The sequence below is a fragment of the Petaurus breviceps genome, unplaced genomic scaffold (assembly GCF_028583685.1).
Source record: "Petaurus breviceps papuanus isolate PSGF00001 unplaced genomic scaffold, PetGlider_PUasm1.0 90865, whole genome shotgun sequence".
Lineage (NCBI taxonomy): Eukaryota > Metazoa > Chordata > Mammalia > Diprotodontia > Petauridae > Petaurus > Petaurus breviceps.
This window is the reverse complement of record NW_027187367.1, coordinates 14,316,885-14,334,214: the sequence shown is the minus strand read 5'-3', so window position 1 is coordinate 14,334,214 and position 17,330 is coordinate 14,316,885. Positions and strand designations below refer to the sequence as shown.

Here is a 17,330-nt window from a genome sequence, read left to right as displayed (position 1 = left end):
GTTATATGTATCATTTTTTTCATTTGGCTATAGGTATCTTGGCTTTTCTTCCTTATAAAACTGCCTATTCATAATTGACCATTCATCATTTAGGAAATGGCTTTTATTCTCACAGGTTTAAATCAGTTAATTATAGATTTTGGAAATAAGAACTTTATCAACGAAACTTATTAGAAAAAATCCCCCTCCCCCTCATTAACTGCTTCCCTTCTAATCTTAGCTGCTTTAGATTTATTTGTACAAAAACTTAAATTTTAGGTAGTCAGTATTTTTTTAATCTTTTGTAATCCCCATCCCTTGTTTGGTCATGAATGCTATTCATAGATCTAGAAGGTAATTTCTAACTTATTCCTTCTACTTTCTATGATGTAACTTTTAAATATCTACATCATGTATCCCTTTGGAGCTTATTTTGGTTTATAGTGTGAAGTGTTGGTCTGAACCTGATTTTTTCCAAATTTTTTTATACAGTTTCCCCAGTAGTTTTTGTCAAATGGTAAGCCCTTACCCCAGTAGCTGGGGTCTTTGGGTTTATCACATTGGGTTTTGTTTCCTTCTCTACTTGATCTGTTCTATTGATCATCTTCTTTCTTTTTAACCAACACTTAAATTGTTTTGATGATTACTGCTATGTATTATAGTTTGAGATCTGGTACCTTCTTTCCACTTTTTTCAGTATTTCCCTTGCCAAATATTATTATGTTACCACTTCCCTTTTGCAAATACACATTTATCCATTTTGCCTGAGATGGGATTAACTAATGGATAGAAGACAGGGATATTAAACACCAAATGTGGAAAACTTGGTCACCCCATCCTGATTAAGTTCATATGCCATATGAGTATTACTTCTTTCTATTCCTGCTGTTGAATTTTATAAATTCTTTTTTCTAATTCTGTAAAGCAATCTTCTGGCAGTTTGATTTGTATGGAACTGAAGAAATGAATAAATTTAGGTAGAATTGTCATGCTTATTGTATTAGCTCAACTTGTGCATGAGTTTTTCTTCCTTTCATGCCCTAAATGTGGATGTTCCCCTAAGGACCTGTCCTTCGTCTTCTTCCCATTTTTCTCAATATTTTTTTCCCTTGAGAATTTCTTCTACCTCCATGGTTTTTTTTTTTTTTTAAAGCAATTGGGGTTAAGTAACTTGCCCAAGGTTACACAGCCAGGTGTTTCTGAGTGGGTAATAAGTGTCTGAGCCCGGATTCGATCCCCGGGTCATCCTGACACTGGAGCTGGTGCTCTTATTCTCTGTGCTACCTGGCCACCCCATACCCCCATGGTTTTAATTACTGCCTCTATGTGGATCACTCCTAATTCTATATCTCTACCCTTCACCTTTTCCTGGAACTCTTAACAATTGCCTGCTGTTAACTTGTCTTTTCAATTTGCCATATTTTCCAGAAACACCAGACCCAGAGTATGCAAGAGGTCTGGAATGTGTCAAGGATGAAACCCTCCACCTGAGCTGACTTAATGTGTTATTTGCATCCCAACCTGGACATCCTGTTTGTTCTTATGAGTCGGAACAGGTGCCAGTCAATCTGCATTAGGCTGAGAAACTGCTTGTGCAGCTGGGACCCTTGTAGATAAGCAGACCGTCCTATCTTCATGGTCTAGTAGTTTCCAAGGAAAAAGAACATGCTTTTGCCATGACCTTGCTTCTTCCTTTCTGGAGGGATTTGTCCTTTTCTCACCTTTATTGTGCCTGGGTTCTCCTCCCACACCATTCCCATTTAGGTGGAGATTTGTGTTTTCTCCTTCCTTTTTCTACTACTATTATAAATATGCAAACTTCTGTATGGATTGTGATTTTGGATTGCACATGCATATTCATGTCTCTTGTAGGAAATCTAGTTTTCATGTAAGTTTTGTGAAGTTATGATTCCCTGTTGACACTACTAGATATATTTTCTTGGGTGACTGGCTAGCACTGCAAACTCAATATGTCCAAGATATTTGGGTTAAATTTCTTCCCCACTTAAGCCCTCCTCTTTCTCCTGTTTCTATTAATGATATTGGCTCAGTTGTCTGGGTTAAAAAAAAAGTTTTAGTATCATAGCTCTAGAACTAGAAGGGACCTGTGAGGCCGTGTAGCCCAAACCCTTCATTTTACAGAGGGACCCAGGGAGGTTAAGTGACTTGTCTAAGGTTATGTAGTTATAGCAAGCACCAGAAGAAATAAGATTTGAACTCGGGGCTCTTTTTAGTATATATTACTTCCTCCTTTGACCATTATCCTCTTATCCCCATCACCCCTAAATCAATTGTTGGTGATTCTACCAACATGTTATTTCTTTTTAAAAGCAATCAGGGTTAAGTAACTTACTCAAGGTTACACGGCCAGTTATTTCTGGGTGTGGTGCTGAGTATCTGAGCCCGGGATTTGATCTCCTGGTCATCCCAACACTGGAGCCGGTGCTCTTACTCACTGAGCCACCTGGCTGCCCCTCATGTCTTCTTTATTTTTTTACCTAAGCTATTTTAATTCCTCTTAACTGGTCTCTCTCCTTTCTTATGATTCCTTCATGCTATTGACAAAATATCCTTAGGTCAGATCACTTCATTACTTTGTTCATAACCATTAAGTGACTCTGCCATGCTTATAGGATTAAAAACAACACTTTAGCCTAGGATTCAAGACCCTTCAGAATTTTTCTCTAACTTTCTTTTATATTACTAATCTCCATCTAATCATGTATCTGCCAGACTAGTTGAAAGCCTTTCCTGGAATATTATTTTGAATTCTTCAGCCTCCTTAAGTTGTGCATATGTACCCTAAGTAGTTTTGAAGGAAGTCACTGGGTTCACTACTGATTTTTATCTAATTTCAGCTGTACCTTTGATGCAGCAAGACACTCATTTTACTCTTTCCCAATTGATTATCATACTCTCCAGCAGCAGCTGTTCCACATATTTTCTGCTGTCTGATAGGCAGCCTCTCTTCCTGCACCCTCTCTACAAGTCTTTGGGTACTTTAGTTGTGTTTGACGTTAATGACCCTGTGGGCCATACTGTCCATGGGGTTTTCTTTTTGCTTTTTGGAGGGGGAAGGCAGGGCAATTGGGGTTAAGTGACTTGCCCAAGGTCACATGGCTAGTTTGTGTGTGTGTCTGTGTGTGTACATGTGCGTGTGTTCGTTCCAGAATGGCAGTTGGTGAAAACAAGATATTCTTTAATGTCAATTAGTGGAAACAAGATTTTTTTTTTTAAGCAATCGGGGTTAAGTAACTTGCTCAAAGTTACATGGCCAGTTATTTCTGGGTGTGGTGCTAAGTATCTGAGCCTGGATTTGATCCAGGTCATCCTGACACTGGAGCCGGTATTCTTACTCGCTGAGCCACCTGGCCGTCCCTAAGCAGTTGGGGTTAAGTAACTTGCTCAAGGTTACTCGGCCAGGTGTTTCTGGGTGGGTGCTAAGTATTGGAGCCCGGATTTGATCCCCAGGTCATCCCAACACTAGAGCCGGTGCTCTTACTTGCTGTGCTACCTGGCTGCCCCCAAGATATTTCTTAATGGTGACCATTGGTGGAAACAAGATATTATCTAAAACCTCTCCTTCAGGTCTTTTCAAATCTTTAGGCACTGTCATTGTTTTGAGTAGGGTGAGAATATGGGATATGAATGTTTCCCAGTTTACTCAAGGTTGGCTGACAGGGGGGATATTGAAAAACTTAATTGTTATCCCAGGTACTATAGCATTATTTAGGCCCAAGGGACATGCTTCTGTAAAGATCTAATTAGGAAAATGGGGGCAAAATTTATCGACTGGATCAGGGATGAAAACTAGGAAACAAGAAGCAATTAAAACTACATTAGCTTATAAGGTAGAAGCCAGTCAACATTGCCAGATACTTCCAGCGAATTTTGCTTTAGATTACCTGGCCAGTACCAGGAAGGTGGCTTTAGATTGTTCTAGCAGAGTGAGAATCAAAGGACTTTTGGAGATGTTTTTTGCTAATACTTCCAGTAGAGGAAAAGGCCTTGCAGTTGTAGCTGTGTGTAGCGCATATATATATATATATATATTGTGTAGCAAGCAATATCATTTTATATTTCCCAGTGAGGAAGGATAACACTTGTAATTTCGAACATATAAGGAGTAAACATACCCTTACATATCTCATAAACCTCTTAAACGTTGTAGAAACCACCAACCAGCTACTTTGAAATGAATCAAAGTGTTTATAGTTTGAGGTCCTAGAACAGTTGCGAAGTCTTATTTGTTTGTTTGGGTTTTTACTCCTTAAAATCTTGCATCATAATTCTTTTTCTTCTCACTCACATAACCACCAACATTGTTCAAACACTCATTAACTGTCACCTGGACTATTGCAGTAGCTCCTAATTGGTCTTGCTGTCTCAAGTTTTCCTGTTTTCACTCCATCCTGTAAACAGCTGCTAAAGTGATATTCCTAAAGCACAGATCAGATCAGAATCTTCAGTGACTACTGTTACCTTTAAAATAATGTTTGTCATTTAAGACTGCACTTACTGCAGTCTATTTTTCCAGCCTTGTAATACAGTTTTCTCTTTCATATATTCTTTAATTAGTTGTCATTAAACATTTATTAAGTGCCTACCATGTGTGAGGCACTGGAGTTAAGTGCTCTGAAAGCAGATATGAATAAGACAGTCCTTACTCTATCAAGTGGGGGAAGATGACCCACAAAAGAAAGTTGAAATGGGTTTGGTGGAATAAAGGTATCTGCCATGGTAGAGAAGCCAGCCAAAGAAGTCTAAAATGAGTGTAGGCAGGTGGGAAATGAGGACATATCTGAGATGTCAGTCCTATCCTTACATAGAAGAGTTTATGGATGGCTCAACTTTTCAATCAGAGGCCTGGAGGGTACTCACAAAATGTGAGTAATGGTTGATTGGATCTTGCTAGAAGATGTGATTTCTGAGTGATGAGTTTACTACGGGGATGATGATATTATTTCAGTTTATGTAATTATCCTGTTGTAGATGGTAGATATGTTTAAGATGAGGCCTGTCATTTCTCGTCTTTGTATATCTACTCCTGTCAAACTATCCATATATAAAACAGGTGCTTGATAATGTTTGTTGAATTGTTGAAATTGCTGCAAATCAGAACTAATAGAACTACCTTTCAAAAGTAAAATTCACAAGATAAAAGAGTTATTGACATTTTGATTGACTGTGAAATCTTTCATTCACTTAATTTGTGGAAAAAAGTTCTGTATTTGAGACTTGAGTGTGTTTTTTTTTAGAGTGGAATGTTTTGTTAATTCTTACCCATTCTTTGTAAAATAGATCAGCGAATACTATCTATTCCACAAAATGAGCAACAATCATCCACTCCGCCCCTACACTGCTGTGGGAGAAATTGATCATGTGCACATCTTGTCTGAAAATATTGGTGCCTTGTTAAATGGGGAAGAATATGGTGATGTCACATTTATAGTGGAAAAGACACGTTTTCCAGCCCACAGAGTGATTCTAGCTGCCAGGTGCCACTATTTTCGGTAAGTGTTTAATGTTTTCTACAGAATTAAAATGAACTTTAGAAAATATTAGTACTTGTTTTTTCATTGAATATGTAGATAAATATACCCCCAAATCCATGGACACTGACAACCACTTTTCTTACTAGACATCTTAGAATCATATTGCTGGCATGTCCTGCTAGGGATAACTGTGTACAAACCAGACTGCCCTTAAACTGTCTTGACCAGATGAATGTCAGGTTTTTAAAAATGGGGTGGGGTAGGAAGGCAAATTCTACTTTTGTGTCTGCTATCTTCATTGACCAGAACTTCCTTCCATAATAGATTGGTTAATTAACTCTCTGTATTTCAAGGGACATTGACCAATTTCCTGATTTGCTAGAACCTAGAAGTTGGGTTGTATCATGTATACATATATGTTTCTTGCTTTCAAACTCAAAATAACATTGTGTGGTTTATCAGACCCCTTTACATTAGTGCAGTGAATTTAAAGACAGTTTCACAACTCTTAATTGAAGAGAATTCATTGTTGACTGAGAACTGACCAAAAAAAAAAAATCAAGATTCACTTCTTTACATATTTACTCAGTTTCTAAGAACTCATTGGAGTTTATACATTCTGTTTAAATAGTATTAAAATCTTACTTATGCTTTTATGCACTCATTGGCTTTGTGATTTCCAAGTTCTAATTTTCAGTTATATAAATAATAAAATTTCATTGTATTTATGACTGACTAGTAAGACTTAAAAGAGAACATCACTGAAAAAAATTGTCATTATTATAAGTTGCCCTTGATTATTCACTTTATCTTTAATGTAAAGGAGGATGAAGAGTGTCTAGAGAGATTATTGTATTGGCCAGGAAAGATCATTATCTAAATTTGAATATATTGATTACTTAAATAAAATTTCAGGTACCATCTTGTGGAAATTGAAACTTCCAGTGTTTTGGAATCATTGTTTATTATGAGTCAGCAATATAGTAGAGGTCTCTTTCTATTCATTTACCTAACAGTGCTTATGATTGTTTAGATACTTCCATTAAAGATTTTTCTCTCTAGGTAATACTTTTTCCTGTTGCTTCTCCTTCTTAAGGTATAATTCCAATAATGCCCTATCACACTTTCAGAAAGTTTCATCTATTGCATATGAGTGCAAGCAAGAGGTGAAGCAGCCTATTTTTGTCAAGATAACATGCAAAAGTTGAATGCCAGTAGGGCAGATTTGCTGATTTTAACTTTTTGGATATAAACATTTTAATAGATTTTAAAAGAAGACATTCATTTGCAACATATTTTCTTTCAAATTGTGAAGAAAACTATTTGAATTTTTTTTAAACCTTTTGAGGAAGTAAGTTAGTATTTTTATTTTTTGTAGGGGGGAAGGTAGAGCAATTGGGGCTAAGTGACTTGCCCAAGGTCACACGGCTAGTTTTTGTGTTAAGTGTCTGAGGTCGGATTTGAACTCAGGTCCTCCTGACTCCAGGGCCGGTGCTCTATTCACTGTGCCACCTAGCCACCCCAGAAGTTAGCATTTTTAAACATGAAAATTTAATCTTGTACAGATCAGGCTTGAGTAAAGATAATTTCTACTTCCAGTCTGATTTGGAAACTTACACCTTTGATCATCCCCTTTTTCTTCCTAATCTCTTTATCTACTGGTTACTAATTTACTTCCTGTAAACATGTCCCTGCGCTATCTCCAGGTGTCCTGATCTCTATCTGGCCATTGGACTGTGATGGCTGGAGGGGGCAGTGGTGAGTGAGGCTGGTAATGTTGCACAGCCTCCCTCACTTAAATCTGATTCATTTGCAAGTCATGACATCATCTTTGTGACATCATAGTCCTCTTCAGAATGAAGGACAGATCACATAGACATGTCCAGATCTTCTCCATCCTTCAAAACAGTTAACAATGGTGGTAACAATAACAACAACAAACTTCCACTTGATTCTACCATCCTTTAAACTTAAATTTTGTAGCTATGGTCCATTTCTAAGCCATACTCCTAAAAAAAAGTTTCCTACTTTATTGCCTTCACTTTTCCACCCCTTCTAGTCACTTTTCCACCCCTTGAGCCCTTACCACTATCCCCACTACTAAACTGAAACTACTCTTTCTGTGTTACTAACAGTTTCAGATTTGCCAGATTCCATGACTTTTTCTCAGTTCTAATACTTAGCATTTGACACTGTTGACCACTGCTCCAAATCTCTCCCATGTGCTCTCCCCCACCCCACCTCCCTTTCTTGGCTACTCGTTTTTTTCTGTTGTTGTTGTTGTTGTTGTTTTTTTGGTGACACTGCTGTTTCCACATTCTCTTTTAACCTATCTGAGGGGTAGCTTCTTCTCTGTCTCCTTAGCCAGATCATCATCCTTGCCCCACATTCCATGAATTGTGGTTCCATTAGGGTTCCAATAAGGTTCCATCTTGGTCCCTCTTTTTTCTGTCTCAAAACTCTTTGATAATATCTTCAGCTGTGATGGGTTCAATTATGATATCTCTACATATGACTTATATACATATGATCTATACGTAAGATATGGAGCTGGGAAATGGAAGAATAGAAAGGAAGCCAGCATAACTGGATTATAGAGTATGTGGAAGGGTATGAAGTATGAGAAGGAACCAGGTTATTAATTATAGCTGTGGTCAGGATTCTTTAGGTATGAATATTGACTTGGTTTTCACACATAGCATTTTTATGCATATTGTTAAACTAGACATCTTTTGTACTAGTGAGACCCTTTAAAGGGTTTGTTCTAAGCAAAACAGCAGTCAGTGAAGGAATTGTTAGGGAAAATTGTCATTTTTGAAAATGAGAAGAAATACCATATCTGTTTTTGTTTAAAACATGTTCCCCCTTTTACAACCATGTACAAGCTGTAGTAGGGAAGGTTCAATCAGTTAATCAGTAAGCATTTATTAAATGTTTGTCATGTGCCAGGTACCATGGTAGGCACTGGGGATACAAAGAGAAAATGAAACAGTCTTACTCTCAGGGAATAGATACATACATACTGTCAGGAGAGATGTATGTAGATGAATATATACAGAATAAATACAAGGTAGAAGTGTTTTTGGGGAGAGCACTAATACCTGGAGGGATCAGAAAAGGCTTTGTAAAGAAGGTATTATTACTTGAGCAGAGTTTTAAAGGAAAGAAGATATTCTAAGAGATGGTAGTAAGGAGAGGAAGTATATTCCGGGCCTCTAAAGGAGGAAGGACGCAGAATATTATTTGTGAGGGGCAGCAAAAAGACCATTTTCATTAGATGGTGACTTGGAAAGGGAAGTAATGCATAAAGTAATTTGGAGCCAGGTTGTGAAAGATTTTAAGAAGGAACTTCTATTTGATCCTAGAGTCAATAAAGTACCATTAGAGATTTTGGGTAGTGGAATGACACATTGTCAGACCTGCACCTTGTTAGTTGTGTGTAGGATAGATTGGAGAGGTGAGAGCCTTGAGGCAGGGGAATGAATTAGGAGGCAATTGCATTAGTTTAAGCCATAGCGATGATAAGGACTTGAACCATGTGAGGAGAGAGGAAGGGATGAGTGTGACCGATGGAAGAGAAATCATAGAAGTAGGAATGGAGAGATGTTAACTGGTTGGCTATGTGGGGTGAGGAGTCAAGAATAATGCTAAGCTTGAGAACCTGGGTGACTAGAAGATTGGTGATATCCTTAGCAGAAATAAAGAAATTGGGAAAGAAGTAGATCTTGAGAGAAATGAGTTAAGTTTTGGACATACTGAGTTTGAGACAGCTATAGAAAATCCAATTTAAAATATAGGCAGTTGGGGATGTATGTGGTTAGAACTTGGGAGAAACAAGGGTTAGATGGATAGACTTGTAAGTCACCGCCTAGAGACCATAGTTAAAACTTAGGGAATTGATGAAGTCACTACACTAAAGAGTAGAGAAAAATAAGAAGAGAGCCCAGGGAGTGGCTAGGTGGTACAGTGAATAGAGCACTGGCCCTGGAGTCAGGAGGACCAGAGTTCAAATCCGGCCTCAGACACTTAACCCAGAACTAGCTGTGTGACCTTGGGCAAGTCACTTAACCCCAATTGCCCTACCTTCCCCCCCTCCAAAAAGCAAAAATAAAAAAAAAGAGAGATCCCAGGAGAGGGTTTTGGGGAACACCCAGTTAGGGGGTATAATATGGAGAATGAATCAGTAAAAGGAATAGCCAGAGATGAGACAAAAGACCAAGAGTAGACACTGTCACAAAGATCTATTAAAGAAAGAAAGAAAGAATGTCCAGGTGGAGAGGACAGGCACACCAGGGCTAGACGCTGCAGAGAGGGGAGGAAGGATAAAAGTTGATAAAAGACCCGAGATGGGGCAGGTAAAAGATCCTTGGTAATATCGAGGAAAACAGCTTCATTTGAATGAGGAGGAACAAACCATATTACAAATAGTCCAAGGAGAAAGCAAGGGAGGGAATGCTAGAATCTAGTGAGGGTTTTCATTGTTGGAGAAACTCAGGTATGTTTGTAGATAGCAGGGAAGGAACCAGTAGGTAGGAAGAGAGTGAAGTATGGGAGAATGATTGAGTGATTGGTCTGCTGTGGAATATTGGGGCGGGGGGGGGGGAGAGATTAATTAGATTTGGCAGGGAGCTTTCTTTAATGTTTTTTTTTAATCCTGAAGTTTACCCTCACTACCCCATATATATAGAGAAGGGTCACTTCTTTATTTAGTTTATTTATTAGGTGGTTTTGAAATATAAAGGGGAAGAAAGAACAACTAACTTCAGTTTTATATTTTCTCAGTGAAGTGTGAGGTGCCTTCCTCAGCTGAGAGGTGCAGGGACTTGAGAAAAGAGAAAGTGTGGAATAGGTTGGTGGGCTAGAGAACCACTTTATCATTAAACACACACATATGAAGCACCTACTGTATGCACTGTGGATGCAAAAAGAAGCAAAAGACATTCCTTGCCCTCAGGGAGCTCCCAGTCTCATGGAGGAGCGGGGGGGGGGGGGGGGGGGGGGAGTGTCCTGTAGAAGGTGGAATTTTGCTGAAGCTTAAAGGATACTGGGTAAGTCAGTAGGCCGAACCGAGGAGTAAGAGTGTTCTGGGCATGGAGGACAGCCAGAGGAAAATGACTAGAGACAAGAGATGGAGTATCTTGTTCTTGAGACAGCCAGGGGGCCGGGCTTACGGCATGGAATTGTACGTGGTAGGGAGTAAGGGGTAAGAGTACAGGAAAGGCAGGCGGGGCTACGTTATGGAGAACTCTGAGTGCCCAACAGAGCATTTCCTATTTGCTCCTGGAGGCGATAAGGAGCCACTGGAGTTCATCACGGAGGGGGTGACATGATCAGACTTGTGCTGTCGGAAAGTCCCGTTGGTGGCCAAATGGATCGTGGATCATTGGAGTGGGGTCAGGCTGGCCCACCAGCAGAGGACTGCAGTGGGCCAGTATACCAGAGTGTAGCAGCAAAGTGAGGAGGGCCTGTAAGAGGGTGGCAGTGTCAGGGAAGAGAGGGGGACCTTTTTGAATGAGAGATGTTGCAGAGGTGAAGTCAACAGACCTGGCAGCAGCTTGGACTGGGGGAGTGAGAGCCTGAATAGGTGAGGATGAGACCTAGGAAGAGTAAAAAGATTACTTTGCTGCAGTGAGGGCCCAGCTGACATTAGTCAGCATATATCTGTAGTGGACATAATTGATTCAATTGTATTTTCCTTGTAGATTCTTTCAGTAGCACTTGAGTAGAAGCTGAAGAGGTAAGTGGTAGATGTAGTCCAGGATTAGAGTTTGGAAAGGCACCAGCATCACTTAGACCCAGGAATAAGGGGGTGCCCTCTGCCCTCAAGAGATAAGAGAATAGAGAACATTGTGGAATTGGATGGATAAACCATATGGGTGAGATTGGGAAAAGAAAAAAGTGAAATCAGAGCAGGGATGATGACATGGGCAAGTACTTGATAGATGAAGCGATTGGACATCCTTAGGAAGACAAAGAATGGATATTGACTCTGAAATCTTGTGCCAAGTAATACTGATCGTTTTCCTGGGGCAAATATTGTTTTGTGGTCCATAGGATGAGAGAAAACAGGTTATAGGTAGGTGAGGACAAATAACTGAGACAATTACTTTTATTTCTCTGGCCCCTCATTCTTTTTAGGGTTCATAGTTGGTCTTGGTCATGTTGTCCTTTTCTGGGGTTCTGGAATTATAACAGTGCTTTAGGTCAACATTTTATCTGATGACAGTTAAGAGAACTGGCAGTACTTAGCTGCAGTATTTTTCTTGTATAAAGTAGCCATTGCTGATCCTTTTATGATCACATCTAAAATAATAACATCATTTGATCCTAATGCTTTTAGTCTGTGGAAATACAAATTCTTTGGCCATCTTTGGTGTTCTGATTGTAAATTTTTAAAAGGACAAACTGTATTTTAGAGATTGGTTATCTTATCAAGCTTTGGCTTGTTCACTGTTCCTCTTTTGGGAAACTGCTTCAGCTTTGTACTTAATTGTCCAGTATTTGAGTTAAACAGTCAGAATAATTCAGAAATTTTAATTGTCTCTAGCATCAGTTGAGAATATTTGCCATCTTGTCTTACATACCCTCTTTGTAGAATTATTTTAATAAATTGTTTGAACTTTTCTTCTGGATGGCTCTGCCATTTGTATTTGTGAAATACCAATGATAAGTATTTTGAGTATTCTGTAATTTTCTTATGCATTTGTTCTCTGTATGTGCAGGGCATTATTATATGGTGGGATGCGAGAATCTCAGCCTGAAGCAGAAATCCCTCTCCAAGATACCACTGCAGAGGCATTTACCATGTTACTTAAATACATCTACACAGGACGGGCAACGCTGACAGATGAGAAGGAGGAGGTGCTGCTGGACTTCCTAAGCCTGGCTCATAAATATGGATTTCCTGAGCTGGAGGATTCAACCTCTGAGTATCTCTGTACCATACTTAACATTCAGAATGTCTGCATGACTTTTGATGTTGCTAGTCTCTACTTGCTTCCAAAGCTCACATGTATGTGCTGTATGTTTATGGACAGAAATGCTCAGGAGGTACTTTCCAGTGAAGGTTTCCTCTCTCTTTCTAAGGTTTGTCATTGTATATAAATACTTTCATTGTTGTGCATTGTTTTGCATGTGATTGTGAAATGGAATTATAATAACAGACTCAGTAAAAAAGAACAAAATCATTGTTGTAAATTCTTTGCCTTTTCAATGCCCCTCTCCTTTGTTTTCTGCCAGTCTCTGCAGGAATATATTTGAACTCAGTATTTAGTCACATAAACAAATATTAGTAATTCCCTAGAAGAAGAAATATATTTGGTGAGTTGGAAAAGGGAAAATAATCAAAGAGCATTAAATAGTATTAATTAAGTGGGAGGTAGCATGGTGCAATGGAAAGAAAGCTAGTGTTGTAATCAGAAATCTTTGCTTTGCTACTTACTCTTTGTGTGACCTTAAACAAGTAATTTTTCCTCTCTGAGCCTCTATTTCCTTGTTTTTAAAGTCAAAGATTTTTACTATTTTATTTCTCACAACCCTTTCCATGGTTCTAAGTTTATAATTCTATGATTCTCTTAAGTTTACCACATTTACAAAGCTTGTGCTTTCTATAGCCAGACAGGATACTCATTTCTTGCTCCCCTAAAGAAGAATTGTCAGTTCTGGCTGCTCTTGATTCTCTGTATAACGAAGAGAAAAAAATAGTAAGTTCTGATAGTGAATCTTCCACTTAGTAACAGTTTTTCAAAAGAAGTCAGCACTTATTACTGGATAAAGAGCTGGTCTTAAAGTTAGGATGACTTGGATTCAAGTCTTGTTTCTAAACACATATTTATTGTATTTTGACTTCTTCCTTGTGTTCACAAAGGGACAAGATGCAGGTACTAAAATTGAGAAAATAGACAAGGAAAAGGGTGTACATGATCCTGTGGCCTAAATATATGCAAAATGATGTTCCAGGTCTCTTCCAGGTACCCTGAGTTCCCAAAGCTGAATGTAACAATGCTTTGTGATACTCTGTAGGAACTTTTACACCTGAATTGGCTATGTAGTAAAGTACTAAATGTATGGATATTTTAAAATTAGAATACTTAGGATGGAATAGACCTTAAAAGATCAGGTAGTCTCTTCTCTGCTTGCTTTAACTGTATTCATTTATATGCAAGTACGTTAACTAAGACAGCACACAAATCATGTGAAAAAGAAACCTAATCTGGCTTTTAAAAAAACAAAGTAAACTTCAAAACCTTTCTTGATAGTTTATAAATAGTTTTAGAATCAGAAAAAATCTACCCATTGACCCACCTAAAATCTCTCCTTATACCTTTTTTTTCCTGACTTATAAGACAAATAAAGCTGTTGATACAGCTATATCTGTATATCTCTTACATGTCAGCAGATTCCCTCTCTCTCTCCCTCTCTCACACACTTATTTGCTGATATAGCTATATGCTGTAGTTCAGGTTAAATTCAGTTTACCCTACCCTTGTAGGACTAAAATCTAAAATGCTGTATAAATGCTAGTTACTGTCATTATCATTATTATTAATAATGTATTTTCCCCAACTTTTTCAGCACTTGGTATTGTCAAAGATTTTATAAAAAGATTAATCCAGAATGATGTTCTGTTTATAAGTATTTGAAACATACCCCAAATGGAGCTTGCTACCTAAAGCAGATAACACTCACAATGGGTATAGTGTTTGTTCTATTACAGCCAGAGGGCTAATTTCACATATTTAAAACAAGTTTTGAATGTTTTACTATTTTTCATTAAATTTTTAATTATACTGGTTAAAGAAGAGATTGAATTAAGTGTAGAGAGAGGTTCAATAAATGGAAAAGCTAGGTAGAAGTGAGAATGGTAGATGTTAACTTATAGGTTGAGGGAAAAAGTTAAGAAGATTGGGGTAATGGAGAGCTAAGCTGGGAAGAGAAGAGTTCAAAGGACCAATGAACACCCAAAATCATATAATCCTTTACTGATCTGCTTTGCTGGACTCTATTTTTAACTAGAATTTTCCTTTTTATCCTTTTCCTCCTAGGCAGCACTTCTCAATATCGTATTAAGAGATTCATTTGCAGCTCCTGAAAAGGATATTTTTCAAGCCTTGTTGAACTGGTGTAAGCACAATCCAAAAGAGGATCATGCTGAAATCATGCAGGCAGTTCGTTTGCCCCTGATGAGTCTCACTGAGCTTTTGAATGTTGTTAGACCTTCTACATTATTGTCTCCTGATGCCATCTTGGATGCAATTAAAGTGCGCTCAGAAAGTCGGGACATGGATCTCAATTATCGGGGCATGCTCAGTGAGTACCTGTTTCTTGTAAATGTATGTAGTGGAGAACTTTTCTGAAAGCTTTGCTCACAAAACTTTTATCACTTTTCACAAATCCTGTAGCTGTTACAGCTACAAAACTATAGTGTTTATAGGCCCTGTAACCCTCTTTCTCTCTCTCTCTCTATATATATATATTAGTTCTAATATGGAACTTTACTTCTTACATCTTGTGATACCCTCTTCAGTCAGTCAGGAAGCATTTTTTAAGCTCCTGGGACACGCCAAGCACCATGTTCAGCAATGAAGTTACCAAGACAAAAATGAAACCATGTCTTCCCTCAAGGAAGTTAGATTATTTTGTAGAAAACCATATATATATATATATATATATATATATATATATATTTAAATACACACAATATGTATTTATAAATATGGCAGTATTTATAAATTATATAAAAGACATATGTATAAATGCACACATAGATGACAATTTTTGTAGGTGTAGTACCAGTAGTTGGGGAGAACAGGAAAGGCATCATGTAAGAGCTAGCACTTGAGTTGAACTTAGAAAAAAACTAGAGATTCTAAGAAACAGAGGTGAAAAGAGAGAGTCTTTTAGGCATGGAGGATGGCTTGTGCAAAGTACCTGGAATGGGAGCTTGAATTTCCTATTTGAGGAGCAACCAGGTCAATTTATTTGGCATGAAGAGTGACTAAAAGGAAGTAATGCATAATAAAGTTAGAAATTGTATATTGAAGCCTATTGTGAAGGGCTTTAAATACCAGACAGAGTAGTTTATATTTTATCCTAGAGATAATAGGGAGCCACTGAAGCTCCTTCAGTAGAGGAGGGAAACTGTCAAATCTGTGCCATAAGAATTTCACTTTGGCAGTTGTATGGAAAATGGATTGGAGAGAGTGATGAGGCCCTGAAATAGGGTGGTTGCTATAGGCTTTGAGGCAAGGGGACTGAATTGAGAGATGGTTAATTTTATCTACAGCAAGGTTAAGAAGGATAAGATTTGAATTAAGTCTAAGTCATGCTATAAAATCTCTTACCACTAACCATAGAGAACTACCATTTCTGGGAAAACTGCTTGCTTCTTTCCCAGAATGCCAGTCCTGCTCAAGATACTTTTTTTACATATGGTAGTACACAGTTCCAGAAGTATATATTGTGTACTTACTAGGTACAAACTATATGATAGGTATTAAGGAGGTTGGAATGTTGCAAAAGAAGTCTGAGAAGGGTTTCCTACCTTTCAGATTTAAAGTCTCCTTGGGGATATGAGACCTTTGATGAATGGTATAGTAAGTAAAAGTTCAAGTCATTGTTACATAGTGTGTGTGGGAAGGACTATGTGAAGAATGTGGATCTTGAAAAGTAGATAAGGAAAGTTGGGTCTTACAAAGTAGATAGGCTTTGAAGATTTAGATAGGCATAAAGAAGAGGGCAGGACATTCCACATGAGCTGAAAAGTTTGAGAAATAGTAGAGACCAGTAATGTTTGAGGGAGAGGGAGCAGAACTATCTGATTCGTACTGGTTATTAGAAAAGATTGTAAGGGTGAGATAGAGCAGAGTTTTCCGAGAGTCTTGGGCATTGTACAACACTAATGGTAGGAGTGCGAGAAGAGATGACAGAGGAGTAGTCCAAAAGGTAGAAAGAAAGAACACTCAGTAATAGTATTATTATTCAGCTAACAAGCATTTATTAACATTTAACTATGTTCCAGAATACTATTCTGGGTCCTAGGAATACAAAGACAAAATAAAATGAACCCATATTTTTCCCCTGAAATATGATATTCAGTTTTGCTGGGTAGGTGATTTTTGTTTTTAATCCCAGTTCCTTTGACCTCTGGAATAGCATATTCCAAGCCCTTTGATCCCTCAATGTAGAAGCTGCCAGATCCTGTGTTATCCTGATTGTGTTTCTACAATATTCAAATTGTTTCTTCTTGGCTGCTTGTAATATTTTTTCCTTGATCTTGGAATTCCAGAACCTGGCTATAATATTCCTAGGAGTTTTTTGGGGGGATCTTTTTCAAGAGGTGATGGGTAGATTCTTTCAACCTCTGTTTTGCCCTCTGGTTCTGACTTTGTTGCCTTCCTCCTGTTCCATGCTTTGATCCTTTTTGTCCCCCAAAAAGGAATCCAAAGTCGGATTGCTGTGCTTGCTTTGCTTCCTTTGGCATTTATGGGTTGATAGTTCTGGAAACCATCACAGCTGCTGGTGATCTATTCTCCTGATGTCCCTCTAGCCGTGGCTGGTCTGGCTGGTCTGAGGCTAAAACCTGAGGGCTCAGGTGGGGCTGGGCTGTCTTTCCCGCATGCTTTGATGAACCCTTCCTGACCACTTGCTGGACTGTCTTCAGTGGGAGGTTTGTTTCTCTCTGTCACTTTGTGGGTTCTGTAGCCCTAAAGTTTGTTTAGAGTCATTTTTTATAAGTATTTGAAGTGGTTATGGGGGAAGCACATGGAGTTTTCCTGCTTCTATACCGCCATCTTCAAATATGAACATTTTATGTCTCTAACTTTTTCTTAATCTCTTATCTTTTCCTAATTACTT

The 17,330-nt window shown here is 38.3% G+C and overlaps 1 protein-coding gene across 4 annotated transcripts in view; it reads left to right on the top strand.

Moving 5' to 3' along the window:
• BTBD9 (BTB domain containing 9) overlaps window positions 1-17,330 on the top strand; it is a 503,538-nt gene that overhangs the window by 55,823 nt on the left and 430,385 nt on the right. For all 4 annotated transcript variants that reach the window (XM_069073607.1, XM_069073606.1, XM_069073605.1 and 1 more), the window contains exons 2-4: window positions 5,281-5,492; window positions 12,197-12,560; window positions 14,519-14,783. In XM_069073607.1, coding sequence (XP_068929708.1) covers window positions 5,308-5,492; window positions 12,197-12,560; window positions 14,519-14,783 — 814 coding nt within the window. In that variant the 5' untranslated portion in view covers window positions 5,281-5,307. The remainder of the gene's footprint in view (window positions 1-5,280; window positions 5,493-12,196; window positions 12,561-14,518; window positions 14,784-17,330) is intronic.